We start from the raw sequence: 26,069 nt of genomic DNA, 5'->3' as shown, positions 1-26,069 counted from the left end.
CCAAAATAATTTATTATTACTATTTTCTTATGTTCTTTAACACAAAGGACAACCCATCTGCAGCAAAAGAAAAGACTCATAAACCCTTTCTGTAAGGCAAAAAGGAAGATCCCCAGCTCTGTACCCAGGAAGTATGCAGCCAAATCTGGGCCAGTAATGGGCTTCATGAAACTAGTCTCTACCAGTGGTTCGGTGGTAAACTTGGAAGTGTAGGCACTCATCATGGGAAACCCCATAACCACATCCCCAAGGAGAATCCAAAATTGCAGGCAGTAGTGTTGATCCATATCAACAAACCAGTTCTAGCTCTTTCCATCTCCATCAGGAACGGGTTGTTTGCAAAGCTAACGGGTCTTAATTGCCCATTCAAGACCAAATGTGGAAGAAGAGGGGGAAAGCACTGCGAAAAGGCTATGAGGAAAAGAAGAGGCTGGCTCTGAACTGCTTGACTGCCAACGGAGGCAGAATGAATACGACTACGGTCCTTAAAAAATACCTAAAAGGTTTTAAACTCCTTCAAAAGGGAATTCATTTTGTTGTACAGCTCCTGATGAAGGATCTCCAGATCCGAAACGCTGAGCGTTTGTACAAGTTTAGTTGAACATTTTTGGATTTTTTTCATTTTGGACAAGGAAAATAAAGAAAACCTCCTTTCGTATATTAGCACCAGAGCCAGCCTCTTCTTTTCCTCATAGCCCATTCAAGACCAAGCCACCCCAAAATACTGCACATTACAAGGAACAATATATAGTTGCTGGGAACATTCATTTTCTTCCAGCTACTGTGAAGAGAGGGGTGCCCGATGTTGTCAGCGTCCCTGCTAATAAAAAAAAGTGCCGACCCTGCATCTCCATGAGCCCTGGCACCACTACACCACTGGTCTCTATTCCTGCAGTGCACAAACACTTTAATGTTACTTCTTTTTCAAAAAGAAAAGAAAAATAGATTCTGCTTGCAATCCTGAGGATATTGCATAGGTTTGTCAGTCACCTCTGCAGAGAGTTATATGCTCCAGTCTAGATACACACAATCTCTGGACTTCAAACCCAAGTGCCAAAACCCTTAAGAACAAGAAAGTGCTTGTCACATGGGAAGAGAGTCCTCCATGAGTTCCCAAAACCACAGGAACGGCTGCTCATGCGGTGTACTTTTCATCGCCTTGCTTTAGAGTTTTATGATAATGAGTATAATCGCGATACAGCTCCTTAAAGACTTCTCTCACTCCCACTGGTAAAGAGGCATTTAAGAACTTGATATCACGCTCAATGCAAAGATCTAGGATGTGATAAATTCCTTCTGTTAGATGTTTTTTCACAGCTGGGTGCAAAGTCACCTAGGGGGAAAAACACATGACTTATTAAAGTTTGTTACCAGTTTTTAAAGCGCGCACACTCGCACGAAAAAATGCTGGTTTATTAATCCACCTACAGTGGGACATAGATCACTTGCAGAATAACATCCCCTCCCCTAATTTGTTAAGACTGATTGAAAAGATCAGCAGTCTTGATACTAAAATGCAGCACACTTTTTACCACGATGCTTATTATTGTCATTGAATTTTAATTTGCTTTTATTCCTCACTGTAAGCTGCCCTGAAAACTTTGTTATAACGTGGCCTAGACATATAGAAAATAAATATAGCTAAAATAAATTCATAATTCATAATATCTTCCTTTGTTTTACTGTAAGGTTGATTGCTTCTTTTGTTTTGAACTTTAACATTTATGCTTCTCACAAACTGGCAAAAAGTATGAGATGCTAGGTTTCTTAGAGTTTCGAAGTTTGTAGCAATAATAATAATAATAATAATAATAATAATAATAATAATACAATTCTGTGCTGTGAAGTCCCCAGTTTAAATCTTACATCTGAGATCGATTCACTAAGGAACCTCGGGCAAGGGAACCTCTCATACTTCCCCTCCCACCATCTCCACGGCCATCTGCAATATGGGGATAAATAATACAGACCTGCCTTAAAGGGTTGTTGTGAGGATTACTGAAATAATAAATGTAAATTACTGAAAACATTTTAAAAAATAACTTTATAAATGCTCAGTATTAATATTACTATTGCATTAAGTTTAAAAACGTCAGGCCTAAAGCAGAGGTGGGCAACAGCAGGGGGGCACTGGGGGCTATTTGTTCTCCTAGACTCTCCAGCAGGCTCCACTCCTACTGCTGCCCTGCAGGTGCCGCTAGTAGCGGGGGGAAATACCCACCCGCTTACTACTACGGAGTGGTAAATAGGTCAAATTCAGCTTGTTTGCTTTAATTTCACCTATTCACCACTCTATAGAAGTGACATCAGGGTGGGGGGAGGGGGCAGGCGGCCAGCGGCCTGTGAGCCGTGTGTTGCCCAATCCTGGCCCACAGTCTTCATACACCCATCAAGGTTCCCTGTGCTCCTTGAATTATATATAATTCTATAGATGTGTCAGCTCAGGGCTGTTCAGATCCAGGGAACATACTTGGTCTACGGCCCTCACAAACATAGACTAGGGTACTCACTTAGATGGACCGTGACAAATGGACGATAATATGTGAAGCAAGCCTTATAAATCCATTGATGGTTGGTACATTTCAAAAGCTTTTTAAAACTATCTACAATGCTTTTAATAAGAACAAAGCTCAAACAGAAAGAAATTATTATTATTATTATTATTATTATTATTATTATTATTATTATTATTTCTAACCCGCCTCTCCATTCTGATCGAAGCAGGGAACAACAAGTATAAAATACTTAAAATATTAATCAAAACACAGTATACATTGTTAAAACTTTCTAAAAACATACTAAAAGCATCCGAAAATTCCACTGGATAGGCCTGCCGGAAGAGATCAGACTTTATAGCTTTCTTAAATGCTAAAAGACTGTTAAGTTGACGAATCTCCTCCAGCAGGCCATTCCACAGTCTGGGAGCAGCAGAGGAAAAGGTCCTCTGGGTAATAGCTGTCAGCCTAGTTTTGGTGACAATATTCAATCGCATCTCAAATAAACCACAGCAAATGTTTTCCAAAAAGTCCATTCTGAAAATAGTTCTTGTTAGTAGTTCATCCTTCAAATTCAAGTGAACATATCCTAACCAAGTATTTCATCATTTTATGCTGCAATGTAATCAACATTTTTAAAAAGTGTTCCTCCTTGACCAGCCAAGACAAACGATGCAGATGAAGCAATGCCCAGGATCCTGAGTTTGCTCCCATTGGTGGGAGCATCCCCTGAACTGAGTTCTGCTCACAAATGCTCCCCAGTGGATGTTGGGGGAGGCTACTTTTATGTCCTAAAGCCTCTTGCACCCACAAAAACCTGCTCTGGGGGGGACCCTTTGGATTGCAGGGAGGGCTGCAGGGCTTCTGTGCAGATTGCCTTCACCCTTCCTGTCTGTCAACAAGATCCTCCACTGGAGCTCAGTCTTCTCCGTGATCAAAAGGCTCCTTCTGTTCATGGACACCTAGCTGGGATCCAAACCATCATATTTTACTAGACTAACTTGGCTTTAAGCCAACTCCTTCCAGCACTTAGGCTGCGATCCTCTAACCACTTATTTGGGAGTAAGCCCCACTGACACTTTTGAGTGAACATATATAAAATTGCAACGTAAAAGTCCTACAATACCCCTAACTCCTCAGGGAAGATATATGGATTCATTATATATTATCCTCTTAAACCAGAAAACCTAAGCCTCGTCAAAGCTGAAGGCAGAGTTGGGAAGAAAACCTTCCCCACCTGAGCATCAGCCGTTTCTGCCCATCTTCCCCACAACATGGACAAAGTCAAATGGCAGCCCCGGCAGCAGCATCCCACTGCTGAGATTAGCTTCTAGGAGAGGTCATGTTCTGTTCTCTCCCTCCTGTTCTCCGTGTGCCGAAAGCCCAAATTAGCCTCGTGCTGCCAGACCTGTCGTATAACGTTCCTAGAGTAATGGAAATTAAACTAGAGGCTATCATTAAAATGCAGGCTTTCCCCTTGCTTCCTCAGGCAAGTAATAAACCCTCTTCTAATGAAGTGAACTTCTAATTGCTATGACAGTGCGTGTGATATGGTAGCAGGGGAGAAGAAGAAAAGGATCAATGTACATCCATCCAAGGTAGCCATGAAACTTCTTACTGAGAAAATGGGCCATCTGTCTATGCATCCAATTAATGGGGTTTGAGCGGTTCAGCATTGACCTCAATTTTGTACCTTATCAATGCTCTCCTGCAGAAAATGCTAATCAGAGCCCCAAAACACCACCACAAAACTGGAACAATGGCGATTCCAGTACTAAACACTTGTAGACAGAGACCAAGCAAAATCATTTGCACATTAGCAATTTCACCAATTGCATCAAAGTAACACCAAAACAGGCACAGGAAAGAGCAGAGCAGACACGGCTGCTGTTAGAGCCTTCTAATCTAAATTGTAGGCTTTCCCACCCTCCCTTTAAAAAAAGTTCTTCGAAACAAAAACTAGAATTCTGCACGGAACACACATCCAGCAAAGCAGTAGCCCCATATTTCGCAAATGTAGCTTTAACAAACTGAAGTTTTAGCAGAGTGAAAACAGTGCAACAACGTAAGTGAGGCAAAGGTGTCTTTGCCTCACTTACAAGTGGCTGCACTGTTTTCCCCACATTATATTGATGGCTTTAATTATTACAGCAAATGGGCAGGAGAGATGGTACTGAGATACTGGTGAGCAATAGATGGACAGAGAAGGGCCTAAGAATGGGTGTTGAAAAATAAGTACAGGCAGAGTGAAAAGGGGGCACTTCTTTGTTCCCTTGACCAGCGTTTGTGGAGACAGTGCCCTCATACTTCCAGGTTCTTCTGTAATTGTCTTCCACCCCAGACACTTGCTCTTTGTCAATGACAGCTGTAATGCGCAACATTTCACAAGACCTACCAAACTCTGCATCAGAAATTGTATTTTGCTCTCTACCATACAAACACAGCTTTGCAAATTCCTAGGTAGGCAATCTGGTGCCCTCTTGAGGCTTGGGATGACAACTCCCATCAGCATGGTTAATGATCAGTGGTTATGGGAGTTCTAGTCTAAAACCTCTAGGGGGAATCAGGTTGCCTATACAGGAATACCTGCATACAAGCTTGGGAAGTATACGATTTCAGTGTTCCTGGGTGGGTCTGCTCCCGTTCAAAACTCAGAATTCTCCCTTTATTTTTTCTTTTCTAGCCTGGGGGAGGGAGGAACGCTGGAGCTGGTATAAACTAGGGACTAAGGTATGTCTGGGTAATGTAAAAAGCGTTAGCAAGGAGTGGGGGAGGGAGAAGGAAGAGAGACAACAAATACACCAAGAGAAACTGGAGTACAGAGAGCTGGCTGAGAAGTAGTTATCAATCATCAGCTATGATATCAGCAGCAAAGACACAGGTTCAAATATCAGCAACATGCTTCAGGCTTGCACATTCCTTTCTCTTCAGTTCCCTCCTGCAGGTCCCTTCTGTAACTACAGGATGCCACGATGTCAGAATGAAGTGAACTATGGTAATCCCAAGACACAGTTCACCTCTAACCCAGGACAGGAACTCCCACTTCAAGCACCTCAAGACATCAGGACAAATGGTGGCTATCACCAATGAGGGAACACGAGAGGGAATTTGAGCAAAGGAAGGAACATTCAATGTTCAAGCAGGGTTGTCTGAGGAATATTCAACCAATTCAAATATATTTGGATTTCTAAGAATCTGACCTGCGGATTACACACTGGGCCAGCTCTGGGCCAAGTCTGTAGAGTCTGCATAATTTCCAAATTATGCAGACTCTACAGACTTGCAGATGGTTTTTTCTTTGGGGGGCGCGCTAATTTGCAAATTCACAGGTGCTCATTAATGCTAATGTGCACCTGCGTGCGTGTGTTAATGCACATTAACTTATGTGAATTAGTGGATTTCTGCAAGTGTACATTAGTACTAAGGTAAATTAGCAAAAGTAGAATGAAATTATGGTTCTACTCTCATTGAACAGACAATGGAACGAAAGATAGGTGACAATCCACAAAATACAAATGGAATGGGTTTAACAAGACCTGTACATCCCTAGGTTGAAGCGCATTCCCATAAAGCCAAATCATGGTTCAGCCAGGATGTCTGAACTCCAATGTGCTTTCTGAAAGGCCAGTTGTAGAAGAAAACCTGGAAGTTGTGAAAGCTTAGTAGGAGATTGATTAAAAAACAGAGCCTCTATGGAGATTATTTCCCAATTAAAAATACCCCCCTTCCCTCCCACAAAAAAAGATTCCAGGTGATTGACTAGGTCAACAATCCTATGTACACAAACCCCACTGGAACTTATTTCCAAGGGGACATTTCTCAGTAGATGTGCATAGGGTTGAAGTGAGAACCTGGGCTGCAACAAAGCATGGAGCGGCAACCAGGCTCAACAAAAGAAAGGCATTTGGATTCCAACAAGTGAGAAAAATAAAGAGGATAATACTCAATGAAAAAAAATCGACAGAGCGAAGGAATTTCATGTTTTGTTGAACTAGGATTCATTTCGCCAAAATTACATCAAATGGATGCAAGTCCAGCATACTTACACTCTGATTCTTTGCACACTGCAAGAATGTAAGAACAGCCATGTTCAATCAGATAAAGGTCTATCTAGTTCAGCAGTCTGTTCACACAGTGTCCAAGCAGCTACCTGTGGGAACCCCTCAAGCAGGACATGAGAGCAACAGCAGCCTCCCACTCATATTCACAGTAACGAGTATTGCTGATACTGGAGGGAGTTACAAAAGTTATAACAAAAGGGATGAAGGCGGTCCTAGGCCAAAACATCTGGAAGGCCACAACTTGTCCATCCCTGCTTTATGAAATTTGATGCACAATAAATCATTGCTCTTTTTCCAAGTAACATCTTCATTATATCACCCCCTTTTCTGTTCTTAGAAATAAATAATGGGTCCTCCGGCTAAATAGCTGGTCATTACCTTCTGCAGCTCTATCACATATTGGGCCACAATGAAGGTAGATAAGACAGTGAACTCTTCTGTTTTTGCAGCAATGTAACTATACATCCGCTCCACCAAGTTGGCACATTTCAGAATAACTTCAAATTCATCTGTGATGCCTTCAAAAACAAAGTTTAAGATCTGAGATTTAAAGAACATTTCTTTAAGAGATTTTTTTGTCTTGCAAAACAAAGGAACAAACCAACACTTACCTTACAACAACACATTTTGTGCAATTTAATTAACTATGGCCCTTTCTACACCTAAGGATTATCCCAGGAAAATGGAGGGATCAACCCTGCCTGCTCCCGCGATCCCCTGTGTGTCATTTGCATGCACAGGGACGATCCTGGGATAAATGGCTGGTGTAGACATGCCCTATGAATGAACAAAATCAAGGAAATAAAGGGAAATTATGCGTGCAAGATGAGGAGAATGAGACTGTCCAATATTAGCTCCCTCCTGATCTGCACAAGGCAAACTTATCTCCATTAACATAAAAAGAGAAACAAACAAGCATTACTTCGTACATTCACTGATGGACTTCGGCTACAATCCTAGACACACTTTCCCAGAAGCAAGTCCCACTGAACTCAGTTTCTGACTAGACACGTATAGGATTGTGTTGTAAGTGGGATCACAGAGGAACACAAAATGGCAAAGCAATTGTTTCCAGCTGATTAGTGAATTAGAATAATGTCCAAATAAACAAACAGCCCTGCTTGAAATGCAGAAATGGGGTATTAAACTGCGTCTTATAGCCTGCATGGATATTAGAGTCACGGGTTCCTATCCAAATATACAGAAAAGTTCCAAAATATTCTAGGAATTCTAGAAACCATCTTCTGCACAACTGTTAAAGATGCAGGAGCCTGGGCATCTCTTGCATCTGGTCACTCTATCTGGTGTGCCTGGTCTTTCCAGTTCACTTGATAGCTGGGAATGGATTCATGCACACGTTGGGATTCAAACATGGGGCTGCTCCTGCCACTGACTTGCATCGTAAGCTCCACTGAGTTCAACGGGACTTATTACTGAGTAAACATTGATAGGATTGTGCTGTTAACTTCCATGTTTTGCCCAGCCCACTAGGCAAAAGCGTTTTACGCAACAAAGAGATTAGGACCATAGTGCAAGATCAGAATGGTTGAGAAAAACAATACATCTCAAACCTCTGTCTCCTTTCTGTCTCCCTTCATGCATAACTGAAACAACCAGTCTATGGAAACTGTTCAGGAAGGATGGAGCTGCTTTTAGCATCACCTGAAAAGCAATGAAAAAGAGCACTGCAGCAACCAGACAAATCTGTATATTAACATTAAACTATATTGGTTATTATTCCACAAACCGACATGGCAAATTGAGAGATGCAAAACTTTTCCAAATATTCAAATCAGATATTAAGAGAGAATGATGGCAAATATCAAAGTTACACTATTCTGAAGTGTTAAATTTTGAGAAGCCCACAATTAAGTACAAGTTTTGCACATAAATAGAAATCATCCATAAATCCTTTCGTCATGCAGCCAAAATAGCAGCACACTCACACAAGAGGTTTATAGACGTAAAAAACAATTGGAAGGGGGGGAACCTATGCGGGAAAACCCCCGAAACAGTCCCACAAGAGCTCAACACCATGGAATGTTGAAACACAGAGAAGGAGAAAAACTGACAATGAGGCGGGAGGGGAATGGAATGGAATGGAGTGGCTGGAACTGGAGGAAGAGACACATAGGGATAAATAGAGCACAAAGAGTACCGCCTCATTGTCTGGATACATCATCCCCTGGTTCACACTAAGAAGCTATTTCAGAATGTCCTCAGGGGCGGACATAAGAGCTGCTCATAGATATCAATGGATCAATCTAATATTTTAAATTAGCAAAGATTAGGCACCAGTATCTCTGCACACACACACCCCAAAAGTAGCAGCAAAGAGAAGAGTTCCAATGCTTTTTAACTCAGTTCTTATTTAGTGTGATTTTTTAAAATTTTATTTTAACTCTGCTAATACTAATTCTAAAGCAAATGCAGTTCAATTGCCATACTGCAGGTAGGAAGGGGCTATGGCTGGGAGAGAATGGCTTATGAGAACCTTGCAGTGTTATTCACACTGAATACTGCAAGTCAGGCTCTGAGTGGTTTACAACAACCCAGGAGTGTTGTCCAGTGGTATTACATACCTTTTACAATTTGGGGGTTGGGCTGAAGATGAGAGAGTACAACCACCCTGGAATATTGCTCATTGCTTTTCTCCCCATATTGCAGGGTGAGCTGAGAGCATTGTATACATCAGCCCTGCAGTGTAGTTCTCTGTTTATACTGCAGGTCAAAAATGAGACTGAGATTGGTGTAGATTCCTAGTTGCAGGTTGCAGCAGAGGTCAATCTACTGAATACTCAGCCTTCTCACAAGCCAAATCAAGGATGCAGAAGCCACATGCTCCATTAATTTGCATGCAGACAGGGTACACTTTTAAATATTGAAAAACACTTTTGAAAACTGCACATGAAGTAATTAATGTCCACGTTAGAGTAGCGACTTCTGTCTTTCAGGCTAACATGTGTGGGGGTTTCAACCCTCTCAGCCACAGCCTGTGGTAACATTAACACACACACACGTGCTATAAATAAATAAATAAATATAGCAACATTTTTCTCCTAATACTTGCGAACTGTGTGCCTCTCAGTTTGGAAGCAAAACAAGGCCAACTAAAAATAAGATAGTTGTTTTCTTCATACTTGGGGTATTCCCTAGGTACACAGAAATATTGATGGCGATGTTGTTGTTATTATTATTTTAAAGAAAGAAATCCTCAAACCCAGCCTGGCGAAGGGTTGTGAGCATGTGGGACACAGGGAATACTGAGGGGTCAGTTGAGGGAGGAGACACCAAGTGAAGGAGGCGGAAGGGAAAGAAAAAATTGGCCTGCTCAAGCCTTCCCACAACCTGGTGCCTTCCAGATGTCCCAACGTGATAGGAGTTGTAGTACAACATATCTGGAGGGCATCAGGTTGGGGAAGGCTGGCTTATAGTATGCTGGAAGGGGGGTGGGTAGTGTGAGAGAGGGGTGCATGCCATGAGGGGTGTATGCACTCACTATAGACAAGATGTTTCAGGAAGAAGAAAAGGGAAAAGGACACCTTTCGTCCTGTCTAGAATTGCTATCTGTGTAGCCTGGCAATCAAACCCAAGCCTGAGCTCTCTAGCACCGGATGCCACAGCAGACAGAGGCCTCAGGGCAGGGTGGGAACGAAAAAGGTCTCTTTTTCCCCTCCCCTGCTCCTGGAAGACCTCTTGCTTTCTCTCCACAAGGCCTGAGCGGCGCTACATCGCTCTTGGTCCAGACTTGCTGCAGCTCTAAACAGGTGCGCTGGGTGAGGATGCACGTCAACATTTTGTAACAGGTTTCACTTGTAAAATGCTAATCCAGTTTGGAAAATATTCTGTTCCATAGCATTAGGACATTGGCTGTTCACACTGATTTCTGTTTATGTGCAAGGCAACTCAAATCCTTTGCTTATACCGTTTACAGTCATTCATTATAGACTATGGTAAATCCTGGAGTTTAAGGCATAAAATATACACACAACCCCAGCCTTAAGGCTTGTGATAATAAAAATGCAACATCAGAAGTGGCCCTCTTAGAGAGAGATCTCTTTCTCTGGCCTTGACACAGATTTTTTTCACTGGTGATCAAATTGGGAGGGGGACATCATACACATAAAGCATTCACTCAGAACACTGAACTATGACCCCCTCCAAATGGAAAGAGATCCAATATTCTGCTTCCCATTAGGGTTAAGGTTGGTTGGACCAATGGAACCACAAGACCCTACTAAAAAAATGAAAGCAACGTCCCCAAAAGACCTGTCTGTTCATTACCTTAGGGTGGCACTGCAGTATGGAAAAGAGCACTTCATGAATCCCCAGGAAGATGCGCCCGTAGTCCCTCTGGTCAAGAGGGACAGTCAGGAGGATGTTGAAAACAAGGCTGACATGATGAGGGTTGGAGAGGACCCCTTCCCCCTGCCTTAGGAGGATCGCCACGGCTTCCAGTAGAGGCACAATGAGGGTGAGGAGCAGCACCGGATCTTGAGAGGCCTCTCTGGTTTGCATCTGTGTCAGAAGGGAGACAAGCAGCTCTGGAAAAGGGGTGCGTGCACATGCGTTGGGACCATTCCCAGGAGTGCCCGAAGCAGGGCTCCCAGAAGCATACTCGGTTTCCCAAAATTGTGGTAATGCCTGTAAATGCCCGACTATCCACCACCTATACCTGACACCTGAACTCTGCCTTTGTAAAAGCTTATGCATGTTTTAGACTCTGGGTCATGCCTAGGTCAGAAACTGTTCCCGAATGTGCTCCTCTGCTACTATTTGCAGTCAAAGTCTTCTTAAAGGGACTATGTGTATGGATGCCAATATCAGGGAGGCTGCAGGGCCTGCTCTATAGCCAAGCGGTTTGTTAAGAGAGCTTCGGCTATTGGGCAGTAAAGAAATGCATCTTCTGCCCAATCGGTTTTAGCTGAATTTTACTTGTTTGCTTTGCACACTCCGGGCACCTCCAGGCTGCACGTGTAGGGACACTGGAGGAGATATATTTTGCACCTGGAGAAGCACAACACTTCCCCAGAAAGCACATTTCACGACTGCAATTGCCATCTGCACAAGCATCACAGGAACTTATCAAACATTGTGCAGTGACAAATTTAACTCCCCACCCCCACCTCCCACATTTTGTAAATATTTATTGGTCACTTTTGTTTGATGTTATTGGGGGCTATGCACTCCCTCATTGCAAAATCCTAGCGCTGGACTACCCACCCATTCTGTTAAAAAGGTAAAGAAGAGAAGCAAGGCTTCTGCTAGAACAGCCCATCGGATGTTTTTAAAAAATATGTCCACAGTGGCTGCATTGCCTTCTACTCTGTAAGCCGGGTGTGTTTCAACTCTTCCAGCTTGAGGGATGGATTCCACTTCCAAGAAGTTCCCGGGGGGGGGGGGGCGCTTTCTAGTGGTGGGTGGGGTTGAAAGTGGAAGGGGTGGGGCGAATAATACCCCCATTAAACCCCTTGCTGTCAGAAAAGAAGCCTTAGGTGGGGCATTGCAACTTTTTAGAATGGAGGAAAATGGGCCAAAACCTGGAAAACTACCAAATGATTGCTGTTTGGGGAAAGGGGTCAACCTGGAATGTCAGACTGGGACTCCTGGCAGGTGGGATTTGACTCCTGTATTTGAGGTTCAGCACCTTTTGTGTAAGCCCTAATAATGGGGTACTCACCCAGCCCCATTTAAACAGAACATTTTAAAAAGTTATGGAGTCGCAAGGCAACTCCCTCCCACTGTGCTTACATTTTGTGTATGTCGCTTTTTGGTTTTTTAGTTTATTTTATTTATTACATTTATTTTATTATTACATTTATATCCTGCCTTTTTTCCTTCAAGGAACCCAAGGCAGTGTACATAATCCTCCTCCTCTCCATTTTATCCTCACAACAACAACCCTATGAGGCAGGTTGGGCTGAGGGTCTGTGACTGTCACCCAGTGGGTTTCCATGGCTGAGTGGGGACTAGAACCCAGATCTCCCGACTCCCAGTCCAACACTTTAACCACTGCACCACACTGGCTTTTTGGGCATGGAGTGCTACCTCTCCCCTGTAGTAGAACACAAATATATTCACATTACAAAAACCTAAAAAAAGACAAAGGAGAGAGAGAATAGCAACCAGCGTAGGTTCTCACTTTCCATCTACTACATGTCATAGCCATTGGATATCCTGCCACCAGCACTGAACTGGGACTTGTGGCAAGTTTGTACTTGTAAGACTAAAAGATGACAGGAGGGCATCTTTTTTCAACAGTACGGAAAGTACCTAGATCATCCCAGCTCTGACAGAAAGATACTTACAACTAAAGCCATGATTATCTGGGGACTCGAAAACCAGAATGCTTTCTTTTTCTCTCCACTTAACGGGCAGCCAAGTAGCACTTTGACTAGAGTAACAGCTGACAATACTTCCTGCACAAAAGATATAGAAAAGCAATAAAGAGTAATAAAATTGCTCAGCAAATAGGAGGAGTGAATAGTTAAAGGTGCTAGGAATGTTAAGCACATCAAGGTTTTGCGAAAATCAGTGGTTTTATTTATTTATTGGCTATGCAGTTATAATTCTTTTGCTTGACAAACTCCTAAAAGCACACAGTTAGGAAAGCAAACTTAAGTAGCAGCTTACCAACTCATGTGCTTGTGGAGAAATAGAGTGCATCAGACCTGCTTCCAAGCAAGCGCACTGAAGAGTTCAGCTTTAGGTGCGGCCAAGGTTCTCTGGATTGTGGCATTACTTCTGGCTTGTCCAGCACTAACTTAAATATGTTCTGCGATATTTCACACTGCATCCTGTTCTCCACAGGATATGGGTGCTCAGAGCAAAAAGGATTTAAGAAGGGTTTGGATCTTTTAAAAAAAGGTGTCAAGCAAAAAGGGGTGATGATTGGAGCCTGGAGGGGATGAGGAAATGAGTTCTGCTGCAAAGGCCCTTGGGATATGTCCCAGAGCTGGTTGGAGGACTGAAGGAGATGGAGGGGAAGAACAACCCACAACAAGCCCGATCATCTATTGGCGATACCGTGGATTGTTCCGCGAACAAACAACCTACTGTGGCTTATTTGCAAGATGGTTTAGAGTAATGTACGAACCCGTCCAACATCATTAAAAAGTAGAGCAAGTCATCAGGCATCTTTCATCAACAGTGGAAAAGCAAAGAGGAAGCATTAAGTTTGTGCACTCACAAAGGAAGCTGTACTATTTGGCAATACAGCTATGCTAACTGTATTGTGCATGAGACTATGGCTGGTCCCAAGAATTAAAAGAGGAACGTCCAGAAATCTCAAAATGGCACATCTGTTTCATAATCAGAAGGTGCTTAGGTTCAACGTCAAGGAAAGCAAAAGCTCGCGTCTTTGTTTTTCGTCGCTTACTTGCTGGCACCAGGTGTCAGCAGTTATCGAGTAGTGGATTTGAACTAGAGCAGCTTTCCACGACCTGGTGCCCGCCCCCATGTGTTGGACTACAACTGCCATTGCCCCCAGTCAGTGCCATTCAGTCTGGGAATGATGGAAATTGTAATCTAACACATCAGGAGTGCACCTGGTCAGGGAAAGCTGGACCAGAGAGAGACGGGTTCAATTGGGATTGTTGACACATGAAAGGCTTGGATGCTGCGGGGATGTGGCCATAGCTCCATAGGCAGAGCATGTGCTTTGCACCCAGAAGATCCCTGGTTTGATTCACAGCACCATTTTGTGAAAAGGACCTTTACCAGCAAGGGCAGGAAAGATCCTGGAGAGCAACCAAGCACCACAGAGAATAGAAAACACTGGCTAGGTAGTCTGACTCAGGAGAAGTCAGCCTATTGGTTTGCATCCAATTTAGTCTAACTTAAGCCCCCTGCATTTCACTGGGCCTACTCTAAGTAGGACTAACAGTGGAAACAACGCAATATGTTCACCTAGGGGTACATTTCAAGGCTACGTGTTGCAATGTCTCCTCTCCATCTATGGTAGTAAGAAAGAGCTTACTAACATATGGGAGCAATGTAATGTAAGAGCAGGGAGTTGGATGGTGGGAAGGGCTGAGCACCACCGATCCATATGAGAAGTTTAAAAGAGAAGTCAATGCACTTCGGCAATCTCTAGACCCCCTACTTCTGGATTTTGTTTCCAAACGTTGCCAACGTCTAGTCCCTCCAGCACCAGCCTCAACAAGGCGCAAAAGTCGTCTGTGGTACAGTTCTCCACCAGCTGGGCAGTCAGTTCCATCAGCGGCTCTTCTAAGTCTTGGATCAATTGGACTGTGACTTCCGGACCTGCAATAGTTCAAGAGAAGCAATCATCCAAACTGTTTAGGCCCATGGAATAGTGTTAGCTGCTGAACTGTTTTAAGAATAAATTACAAAACAGCTCTGCATGCACCTTGATGCTTTTCAGGCACAGAACATTCCCCCTCAAATTCATCATAGAGAGCTACACTGAAGTAGTAATCAAATATTATATATCATTAATCTCCCTCTCTCTCTCTTTCTCTCTCTCACACACAAGCTTCCACAAAACAGCATAAACATTTTCTGGATGGGACCCTTTTCCTTTCAGAGGGCTAATATCCTGCAAAAGAATGGATGGCCCAAATTCTCCTGCCTCTTGAAATTCATCTTGACATCTCCCACAGTTCCTGTCAATATAATTTTTACTGGGGCAGAATCTGGCACGGTGAAGTGGCCGTGCAATAGGGCAGACAATGCAATACAAGTTGGCCTTTCCTTCTTTGTTTAACATTGTCAACTAGACAGATTGCTGCCATTGCCTCATAGCCATCCTGCACCCCTCTCTATTTCCCTCTCAGCCAGATCGAAGACTGTTTTGGGAAAGAGGAAGATGGAGAGGGGAACCAGAAGAAATACTTTACATACTCAATAGAGAGACCCACCACAAGAAATCTCCAGTACTCAGCTGTGAGGCAACTTGGAGGGCCCAGTGAAGCCAGACTGCAATCATTCAGGGGCTGGCCACAGACCATAACTTACTATCTACTGGCTATCTTTTAAAGCAGGCCCTCAAGATTTTGGGCCTACAACTACCATGATCCTTCGCCATTAGCCATGCTTGTTGGGACTGACGGGAGTTGTAGGCCAAAACATCTGGAGGGCCACAGGATGCCCATCCATTTTAAAAGAAATGTGAACCCCATATGGATCTAAAACTAGAACTCCTACTAAAAAAATCCACAATTCTGCATGTGGCATGATTTTGGCAAACTAGGCCTAGTTTATTTATGTCATTTGCTTATTTCAGAAGTTCCCAACCTTTTTGGGTTGGTGGACACATTTGGAATTTTGTGAGTGTTTTAGGCACTCTCACAAAAGGCTGCCATGGGAGGGGCTTGCTCATTCATAAAATGGCTGTTGTGCTAGCCACAAAACACTAAATTCCCAGAAGGCAAACTGGAGAGACTAAAGAAATCTGGCCCAAGAACCTAAATACAAGGCAGCGAACATTGAATCCAAATAAAGATGGAGTTAGAGAGGAGTCTCACTCTGCAGCACGCCAGCCTCTCAGTTAAATAATAATTAAAAGATCTTAAGAAATAAAATAAAAATCAGAAGGGGCAGGGAGCAGGATGTGCACCAAGAGAGGTGTCCCATGGGCACCATGTGGGAGACGTTAGACTTAATTTGGATTAATGTTGTCATGGCAAGAAGAAGTGGCCTTCAACAAGCTTGGGGTGGGGAAGGTAAGAGATGGGCAAAATGTATACTCAAAATGTATATGACTTAGGAATCACGAGGTTAACTTTATCAGGAAGTTAATCTGACAGAAGAACTATCACTCCATGCCTGCTGAAGACCCACCCATATTCCTTCTCGATTGGAAGCATTTAGCAGAAGGCAGCCATGTTTCTTCACTGTTGCCTCACTACCACAGGGGTGCAGGAAATAGCGTTATTTTATCACAGACATATTTGCAAGTTCAAGAATTTTCAGATTTTTGTAGGTCGAGCAGTTCCCAGTTTCTGCATTAGAGGACATAATCTGTAGTCTGTGATGTAACTACAATTATGTTGAGTTTTCAGGCAGTGGGGCTACAGGAAAAGGAGTCAGGAAGTCTTCTACACCATTCAGATATGCCAGTGTTGACCATTCAACTATTTCAGCCGTATATCTGCTATAACCTTCTGCATGGACATCAATCTCTACTAGATAAGTCTCTCCTAAATCCTTACCTGCAAGTAGTTTCCTGATGGCGCAAAACACAGCAAGAGAAGTGGCTTGTGCAGGATACAATTCTGGCATGGAACTGAAGACTGTTAAGAACTGCAGTGCAGAGCGAAGGAATTGGATGTTGCCACTGGCCAGGTCAAGTTCTCTCAATATCTGAATGTAAAAGCTTTGGTACAATTGAATGTGAGAAAGACACTGGGATGTACTTGGCTCTGTTGAACTTTTGGGCTCGTTCTCCCGAGACCCAAGGACTGCAGAATGTGCCCAAGAGGAATCTGCTTTCAGAAGAGTAGTTATGCATGGGATAAACACTACAGGCAATGGACGGCCTTTCATGCCATTTCTAAGGCAAGACTGGATAGTTTCTCCTGTCTGCAGGACTGCCTGTTTAAGCAAAGCAGGCAGTGTCCTGGCAGCCTGGAATTTCCCGTGCTGCTGCTGAAGGTGCAAAGTCAGAACATGACACTGTGCAGTTAGCGCCACTAAAAGAAGCTGGTCGGCTGCTGGGCTCCAATGCTCAGAGTGCACAGCTCTGGCTGCACATGGCTGGCACGTTGCAAGGAAAGACATGAACTTCTCCAGGTTCAGTTTCACACTCTGCCTCCTCTCAAGAGTGATCTGAAGATAGTGCTCCAAAAAGATTTGGATCCTGCAGAGAAATTCATCCCAAAGAGCAGCCGACGAGTCATTGGCCAAAGTTTTGCAGGCTGCAAACATGGAGGTGAGCACAGCTTCAAGGACATCGCTGGCATGCAAAACCTTGAAGGCCGCATTTGCATTTCTGCCGGTCTGCAGGACTGCAAGGAGGTGGAAGCAGGTCTCCAGGAACTTCGAAGACAAGGCCTCGCCGCAAGCAACATCGGCTCTGGTATTGACAACCAAAGATAACAGCAAGAGGAAGCACCGTGTGTGGTCCAAAGGAAAGAGGCTGTCCAGATTCAACGCCGAAATTACCTCTAGTACATCCAAAAGTCTTTTCATGTGCTCCTCTTCCAAGGTAATATATGATCTCCCTTTCACTAAAGATAGTATATTCTGAGCAACTTTCTCCATCACCGACCAGCACATGGAAGATTCATCGCTAGGCTGTATGCTGGCAACGTGACCAGAAGACACAAGATCACACCATGGAATGCCTTCTGCTGACAGCCGCCAAAGAGGCTGATCAGCAACCTTCGGACCTGCAGGATAGAGCACACCAGCACACTGCTGAACTATATGGCTTAGGAAAGACGAGTGCACCACCCGCATTTCTGGCAGAAGAGGACTGCACAGCAAGTCTTTAGACACCTTTCCAACTGTGATTAAGGAAGTGTCATCATCCCCAAGCGTTTCCGCCATCTGGTTCGTCAACAGTGTCTTTAGGAGCACCTCTGTGACATACAGGGCATCACTCACAGAAAGGTAGGGGAACAGGATTGGAAGATTGCAGACTACCAGGTGCCAATGCGCCGTTGGATAATTCAGACTACTTATGGTGCCTGCGTTGCCATCCCAGGATTCGGGCTTCTCTCCATTCATGCAAGACCTTCCAGAGCGAAGGATGAAAGCTACAGCATGCTGCAAAGCCTGGTGTGACAGCTCAGTCGGAGAGCTGGTGTGCATCAACATCTTCTTCATTTTCTGAAGCACCAGCCATTCTGTGCAGTATCTACTCACTGACTGGGAGCAGCGCAGAAGTTTGGTTATCTTTTCCCAGCATTGTGCATCCAAACCGGGGAGAACAGCTGAGAAGTCCCAGTGGTCAACAGGAGAATCAGCAAGAGCAAAGGCAGTTTGGGCTACAGGGGAGGCATATTGTCTGCAATTTAAACCAAACAGGGTATCGGTCGCTACCCAGGTGCAAGCAAGGAGAAGGGCTGAATCCCCAACTTTCTCCACCCAAAGGTCCAGTTCAGCTTCTCCTGACTGGCAATCCCTCAGCAGGTCAAACAAAGCTTGGATGACCTCTTTTTGCATTGTCTCCAGCAGCTTCTGAGTCCGCCGCACAACAGGCAATGGGGTGGAATCATCTAAGCTCCTCATGTGGAACAGAACAGAATGCAGCAATGTGCTGATGGACTGAAGCTTCAAGGCCATCTCAGAATCTCCTTTAACATCAGGAATAATGAAAGCCTGACATTTCTCCAAGAGGAGAGACACAACGTCCAGGATCTGATTGGGTGGCAGATCTAGAAGGCACTCACAGAGCTTGGCTCTGATGCTGGCCGGCAGAAGCGGGCCCCTTAGTTCTTCCGCAGCAGGACGGCAGACAACAGACAGGACCTCTTCAAAGAGTTTTTGGAACTGCCGCAGCTTGGCGTAAGTGTGGAAGAGAGCGCCGACGAGAGCTTCCTGGGCCTTTTTTGCACGCGGCTCAGAGACTTCCGCGTCGATCCAAGCCGAGGCCACTAAATCATCCAAATCGGGCTCCACAGTCAAGTGGTTTAAAGAAATCAAAGCCTTGAGACACCGAAACCAGGCAGGGATGGCCACCTGAGACCGGTTCAGCAGCACCTGGGCCAACTGGCGGTAAAAGTGAAACTGAACCTCCTTGTGCCGAATCTTATCGGCAGCAACATTGTAGACGCCGCTGCTCAGCACTGAGTTCAGAAGCTGCTCCATAGCCAGGAGCTCTGAGCTCCATTCTGATGGAGAAAGAGGGCTGGTCCAAAGATCCCCTGGCAGGCAAGAAATCCCGAGGCACCCAAAGAGCCTGGTGAGCATGTGAAAACAGAGCAGATGGTTTTCGGCCTTATCGTAAGACTCTAAAAAAAGCTTAAAGAGCAGAGGCACTGAATTGGCTACCACTTTCCCATGAAGAGCCGGTGGACAAAAATGAGCATCCCTTAATACAGTCTGGATCGTGCTTGCCGGCAGCAGTGTATTTTTCAAGGCCCCTTTCTTGTTGTTGGGGGCCTCCTTCTCTGGCATCAGCTCTTCTCTGTAGGACGTCAAGAGCTCTGGCTGGAAAACAGCAGCCCTCAACAACACCTCAACGTGGTTGCGGATCTCCCTGCTTAGATGTTGGCGTCGGCTGCCACCTTCTACCTGGGCCCACATCCCAGTGGTGAGCAAATGTCTCAGGACCAGGCATGGCTGGAGCAGGTGCTTGGTCACTTGTCCAAATACACGATTGGCATTGGCTTGCTGCCTCTGAACCAAGAGGTACTGCCCAAAGGTCAACTGGAGGACGTCAAGCAACTGGGGAGACGCAGCATCTTCGGACGACAACTGCCAACATGCTAGCCACGACAACTTACTTAGGAGATCCACCAGCAGCTCAAATTTTGCGGTATAGACGAGAGAGAGGGGAGGAAGTGAAAGGATGCCGTGGCAACAACTCAGCACTGTGCCCACATTCTTCAATGTTTTTTGAGTGTATGAAACGGAAAGCCGCTCATTGATGACCTGGAGATTAAACAAGAAACAAAGTAAAACTCACGGTCAGTGTTCTACACAGAAATTATATTCTAACGGACAGCAGGGTGGATCCGGACTTAGGCCCTTTCTACACTTAAGGATTATCCCAGGAAAATGGAGGGATTGTCCCTGCCTGCTCCTGGGATCCCTGTGTGTTATCTGCATGCACAGGGATAGTCCCGGGATGATCCCTGGAAAAAAGGCAGGTGTAGAAACAGCCCTAGTCATGCTTAGTGTAGACATTGCTGAAATCAATAGGACAGGTCACTCTCAACTAGGAACAGGTGAGAAATTCATTTCATCACGATTTTTATGTGGATGCACCAAATTTACACTTCCTGAGCCAACAAGCAAGCCAAGGCTTTTAAAAGCCAAGCTTTTAAAGCTCAACTAACAACTTTTCTTTTTCCTAAAGCTTTTAAAACTTGATGTTGTGCAGACTTCTACTGTTACTTTCTACTGTTAGTTTTTCCCTACCCTGTGCCTGCTTACCCTACCCTGTACCTCTTTGCATTCTCTTCCCCTCCTTATTGTTTTACTATGATTTTATTAGATTGTAAGCCTATGCGGCAGGGTCTTGCTATTTACTGTTTTACTCTGTACAGCACCATGTACATTGATGGTGCTATATAAATAAATAATAATAATAATAATAATAATAATAATAATAATAATAAGGCAGTCATCAACTGCCATGTGGGAAGGAAGAAGGAGAGAGGGAGACAGAAGTAGGCAAAGGGAACATGAGGGGCTTGATCCAGCTGGACGGCCTCCTACCCCACAGGGCCGACTGACTGACATTGGGGCTTCAGGAAAGAATTTTCCCAACCCTACGCTATGCTGGATGGGGTTGCACTGCCCCTGAAGACTCGGTTTGCAGCTTGGGTGTACTCCTGGATTCAGCCCTGAGCCTGGATGCCCAGGTTTCGGTGGTGGCCAGGAGTGAATTTGCATAGTTAAAGCTAGTGCGCCAACTGCACCATTCCTTGAGATGTCGGACTTGGCCATGGTGACACATGCATTAGTTACATTCCAATTGGATTACTGTAACGCGCTCTACGTGGGGCTGCCTTTGAAGACTGTTTGGAAACTTCAGCTGGTTCAAAGAGCTCAAGCCAGATTGTTGACTGGGGCTGGTTACAGGGAGCATACAACTCCTGTTATAACAGCTCCACTGGCTTCCAGTCTGTTTCCAGGCACAATTCAAAGTGCTGGTTATGACCTATAAAGCCCTATACAGCTCAGGTCCAGGTTATCTGAAAGACCGTATTCTCCCTTATGAGCCTGCCTGACCTCTGAGATCTACAGGGGAGGCCCTTCTCTTGGTCCCACCACTATCACAGGCATGCCTGGTGGGAACATGGGAGATGGCCTTCTCGGTGGCTGCCTCGGGGGCTCTGGAACTCCCTTCCCAGGGAAGCTAGACGGGCTCCCTCCTTGCTATGCTTCCGGAGGCAGGCAACAACTTTTTTGTTCTGGCAGGCCTTTGGGGAATAGTCTGGACCTCTGTTTATGTGTTGTTTTTATTTTGGATTTTTAAAAAACTTATTTGTATTTTAAATGTTTTTAAATGTTTTAATATTGTAGACTGTTAAATAATTTAAATTTTTTTGTATATCTCTATCTATTTTAACTGTACATGTTTTAATTTGTAAAGCTACCTTGAGTCCCAGTAATGGGGAAAAGGTGGGAAATAATAATAATAAATACTAATACTAATAATATCAACAATTTCCCTCTTTACACTCCCCATTGCCCAAATTGATGTGCCTTCTGGATCTGATGTGCATGGTGGAGGCGGCTTGTTGGAAGGGTTGTGGGGTGGTTTGGAAGTGCCCCTCCCCTGCTCTGCACCTTACCAAGCTTGGACGAAATGGCAACCTGTGCCATGGCAAGAGAAATTAGGAAGATGGGGGTGGTGGTGCAAGCAGCATGTGTGGGGCAGGACAAAGAAACCATGGTGGCTTCTTTTACTCTGCTGATCATCCAAACCTGGCCACTGAGTTACCTGTGCAATTGAAAAACGCAGGGTGATGATTTTTCCATCCTTGAAAAGACTCTGCAGTTTTCTGCTATGAAGGATGCTGTCCAGGTACATCCAAAGTTTCTCAATAATTTCATCTGGCAGTTCAAGCTTCTTGTTGTAACAGGAAACCAGAGTATGACTCACCCAATCCAGTAAGACCTGTGTTCCCAAATATATATATATAAAATTAATAATCACTACTTGGGATCTTCTCAAGATAGTTGTAGGGGAAGATGAGAGCGAGAGAAAGCTGTGGTCCCTGCATGTTAAGTTGCTGCCTCCCTGTACACTGCCTAGATGAAAAGCTGTTTAGAAACCATACACAAGCTGCTCTGAGACTTTAGGAAAACTGCAAAAAATACAAGTTTAATAGTAAATCAATACAGCTTCAGTATTGGATTTCAAGAGAATCCATGGCCAAAATCTGGCCAACAATTCAAATTCTGAATTGACTGCTCTTAGCTGCTTATGCATGTTTACTTGCTTAAGAAAATCTAAACTGCTTTTTTTTTGCGGAACGATGTCTGGACATACCTGTTTGCCATCACAAACTGCCATGGATACAAAATGCATAGTCTGGGCAACAACAGCACCCCACAACTAAAGCACCACAACCTAGAAGGCCCTGCCTAACTCCAGAAGGTGAGGGGATCCAGAGAAGGACCTCCAAATAAGACAACACACACTGGCAGTTAAACTGAGGGAATGGGGTGTGCATTCAGAGCCTACCTATGTTGGGGTGTAAATGCCTCGGCCTCTGTGCAGAAAGGATCACAGTTCAGCCCACCCCCCACTTGAAAAGGCTAGACCTTTTGAGCACCCAAACAGGACTCCAGAGTACATCAACGGAAAAGGAGAATATACATCTAATTTTTTAAAAAGAAAACGGTAATCTTTTAAGCAGCAGGCTTACACTAAGAAGGTATTCAGTATACCACCATAAGGGATATGGTGGTATCGTTCAGCCTTGCAAATAAGTCTACAAAATTCACCAGTTTGCAAAAAATTGTAACTAGCCCACCTGCCCACACATACTTATCTTAGTTGTTTGTGGTACAGTGGCAGCCTGAGCGGGGCATGGGGAGGATGAACTCTACTCTAAATTACAAGTGTTTCTGTCTGTTGACCCAAAGGCGAGTCTTGTCACAGGTGGGCAAACAAGCAGCTATTCACAAGCCTGGCATCTATCCTGTTTGAGGGTTCATAGATCCTGCTATCTTAGGAGTGATTGATCCACAGTAACCCCTTTGAAATCCCATTGATTTCAATAAGAGAGAGTTGGGCATGTTCTTGACTCACCCATTGGTTTCAATGGTGCTATTTGAAAAGCTTAACAGATGATACCTTTAATGAGGCTTTAAAAAATAAAATAGTGATCAATGCATTTAAACATTGCTCTGGAAATCAAAGTATGTTTTGTAAAGAAATATCATATATGCAGTACAGCAGACTGGCCCCACAAATATACTCCTGTTATGACATGTAAGATATATTTTTAAGAAAGACAAGACAACAGGATTCCTATAAAAAAAATAGTCAAAAAATGCACTGGCTGCGTAAAATCCTACTTACAGTAGACCCATTGAAATGAATAGGATTTAAGTCATGACTAACATAAGTCTCATTCATTTAAATGGGTTTACTCTAAGTAGGACTTATGTTGGATTTTACACAATATTGATAGAAACCCAAGTTTCCTCAAAATAATACAAACACTTACAGGAATGTACCAAGAATGCTCCTATTGTGAAAAAAACAGCCTCATGAAAAACTGAATAAAATTAAATTTGTTTCATTCATGTATATGATCAAATGCAAAAATAGTTCTCACCTACTTCCAGTTGGAGCTAGATATTTACACGACAGGATAAAATGGCTTGAATAATGTTATAGATATCAACTCAAGCCATCCTATACCCAAAAACAATTTGAAACAATATTAATTGGGGAAAACATTTAAGAAAATACATTACTTGTTCTTTGTTTGGAAGAAAACACTGATGAGAAATCCATGCAAACTGAGCTAGTTTGAGTTTGTCCTCCCAAGAAGTCTTTGCGCTTTTCAGCTTCAGGTGAATACCAGAATAAATTGCAGCCATGGAAATAGTATCTAAAACAGAAACAATTGTTTTAGAAGGTTCATTTGAAATATGCCTTAATTGTGCTACTCATCCATAATTTATTCTTACAACACACACAACTTGTTTGAAGTGGTTCTGTATATTGATCTATGGCAGAGATCGGAGATATAAGAATGCATCTGATCTCAGCAAACCGCAAGTCTCATGACACCCGTAGTCTATGACAGCTGGCCACCTTCCACCCACCCACATTCCATGCAGCTGAAAGCAATAATAGAAACAATGGTGCCACATCCTGCACTACACATGGTGCATCACTGTGAGAGATTCTCCAGCACTGTAACAGGTTTTCTTCTCCAATATACATCTTTCCACGTTTCTGGTTTAGTGCTGGATCAGGCATGTGGGCCATTCTTGCACAGATGTTTCCTAAGCCTTTGTCCAAGATAATGAAGCAAGACACACAGTCAGCAGGTGACAGCTCTAACCTCTGCAGGTATGAACCTAAAGCAGCCTTCCCCAACACTCCAAATGTGGACTACAACTCCCATCTGCTGTCTGGGGATGGTGGGAGCTGAAGTTCCAACACATCTGGAGGGCACCAGGTTGGGGAAGGCTGTCCTAAAGTACTACTCTTGTCAACAGTGCACCTCATCTCTATGTTCAGTAGGATGCAGCTGACTTACTGTGCATGTCCAGTTCCATCCCACTCCCCGTTGTTAGGAACTCAAGCTTGCATATGCACAAGAGGGCAGGTGGTTGTTGTTGTTTTATAATAGCTCAAGTGAACAGATTTAAATCAGATTTCTCGAGTGCTAAATGTAATACCTTTCCCAAACACAGAAAGTGCTAGGGTGAGGGCTACCAAAATCACCCCTCATTCCCCAAGATCAATGGAGACAACACTCCAAACAGGTCTGAGAAGGCTCACAACTCTCACGGAGCCTCACTGAACAACAACAACTGAAAGAACGGATCGCTCCAATATCCCAATCTCAAACATCAGAACTTTTGATGCAGATCTGGCCCTTGAGCAAGTGCAGCTTGCCTTTTCACCACATCCTATCCCTACCACACTAAAAATCAAGAAGCAAGAATTTCAGAGCAACACGTCAGGACTTCCAGGAGAGCTTGAACGTTGCCACTTCTGTCCCGCTCCCTCATTTACAAGAAACTAAGTACTTTACCACGGATCCCCTCACAATCGAGGGGCTCACACGTGTCCTTCAGGCTGCAGTCCTAGGCACCCTTACTTAAGAGCAAGTTCCTCTGAACCCGGTGAGAGTTACTTTGGAGTAAACGTGCACCGTATCTGGCTACACCAGCCTTCCCCAACCCGGGGCCTCCAGATATGTTGGATTACAACTTCCAGCATCCCCAGCTGGATAGGGATGCTTGGAACTATAGTCCAACAATCTGGAGGGCCCCGGGTTGGTGAAAGGTGGGCTGCACATCGGTAGTCACTTTACACGTGTCTCCGCTAGTTCACACACCGACCGTCTCCCCAGCCCAGCGACTCACGCGGCGGCGCCTCTAATCCTCATCGGCGGCTCCTCATGCGCTCCTCGCCAGGCTGGTCCCGCCCCCTCCGCGCACGTGCTGCTTCTTCCGGCACCTCCTCCTCCCCTGCGTAACCTTTACCCGAACCAGCGAGTTGAAGCAGGCGGGGCAGATACGCAGGCATTCCTAGCCGAGCGCCGAGAGAAGGGGAGCTTTGCCATTGGCCGGAAGGCCGCGCCTGCGCGTTCGCCTTCCTCCCCGGCCCCGCTCTCCTCCTTCTCTGTGTCAGTCCCGTCAGTCATGGAGCGGCTGCTCCGAGCCGCGGCGGTCG

The 26,069-nt window shown here is 44.4% G+C and overlaps 2 protein-coding genes across 3 annotated transcripts in view; one reads left to right on the top strand and one right to left on the bottom strand.

Annotated features, from left to right (window-relative positions):
- URB2 (URB2 ribosome biogenesis homolog) lies at positions 1 to 25,815 on the bottom strand. 2 transcript variants are annotated; one of them, XM_063124399.1, is made up of 10 exons: positions 25,760 to 25,815; positions 24,131 to 24,267; positions 22,140 to 22,316; positions 16,732 to 20,119; positions 14,661 to 14,821; positions 12,865 to 12,975; positions 10,841 to 11,074; positions 8,128 to 8,218; positions 6,935 to 7,074; positions 1 to 1,333 (listed from the first exon to the last, which is right to left on the bottom strand). In XM_063124399.1, the coding sequence occupies exons 2-10, from the start codon at positions 24,254 to 24,256 to the stop codon at positions 1,136 to 1,138; spliced, it is 4,626 nt and encodes a 1,541-aa protein (XP_062980469.1). In that variant the 5' UTR covers positions 24,257 to 24,267; positions 25,760 to 25,815; the 3' UTR covers positions 1 to 1,135. The 2 variants fall into 2 exon arrangements, with proteins under 2 accessions (XP_062980469.1, XP_062980470.1); XM_063124400.1 differs by having other exon boundaries at positions 25,732 to 25,788.
- Positions 3,457 to 26,069, top strand: part of ACTA1 (actin alpha 1, skeletal muscle) — a 131,511-nt gene continuing 108,898 nt past the window's right edge. Inside the window, exon 1 of the mRNA XM_063124404.1 lies at positions 3,457 to 3,467. The gene's annotated coding sequence lies outside the window, so the exon portion shown is untranslated. The remainder of the gene's footprint in view (positions 3,468 to 26,069) is intronic.

This window comes from Elgaria multicarinata, chromosome 4, assembly GCF_023053635.1.
Source record: "Elgaria multicarinata webbii isolate HBS135686 ecotype San Diego chromosome 4, rElgMul1.1.pri, whole genome shotgun sequence".
Classification (NCBI taxonomy): domain Eukaryota; kingdom Metazoa; phylum Chordata; class Lepidosauria; order Squamata; family Anguidae; genus Elgaria; species Elgaria multicarinata.
The sequence above is the reverse complement of the archived record's forward strand: the minus strand, read 5'-3'. Positions and strand labels throughout refer to the sequence as shown.

What these genes read in the sequence shown, in the direction of transcription:
- URB2 (XM_063124399.1), bottom strand. Translation starts at nt 24,256, where the DNA reads ATGGCTGCAATTTATTCTGGTATTCACCTGAAGCTGAAAAGCGCAAAG. An exon ending in TTCTTCCAAACAAAGAACAA is followed by an intron (nt 22,317 to 24,130) that starts GTAATGTATTTT and finishes TTGGGAACACAG; the next exon opens with GTCTTACTGGATTGGGTGAG. An exon ending in TACTGCAGTGCCACCCTAAG is followed by an intron (nt 8,219 to 10,840) that starts GTAATGAACAGA and finishes ATTGCTTTTCAG; the next exon opens with GTGATGCTAAAAGCAGCTCC.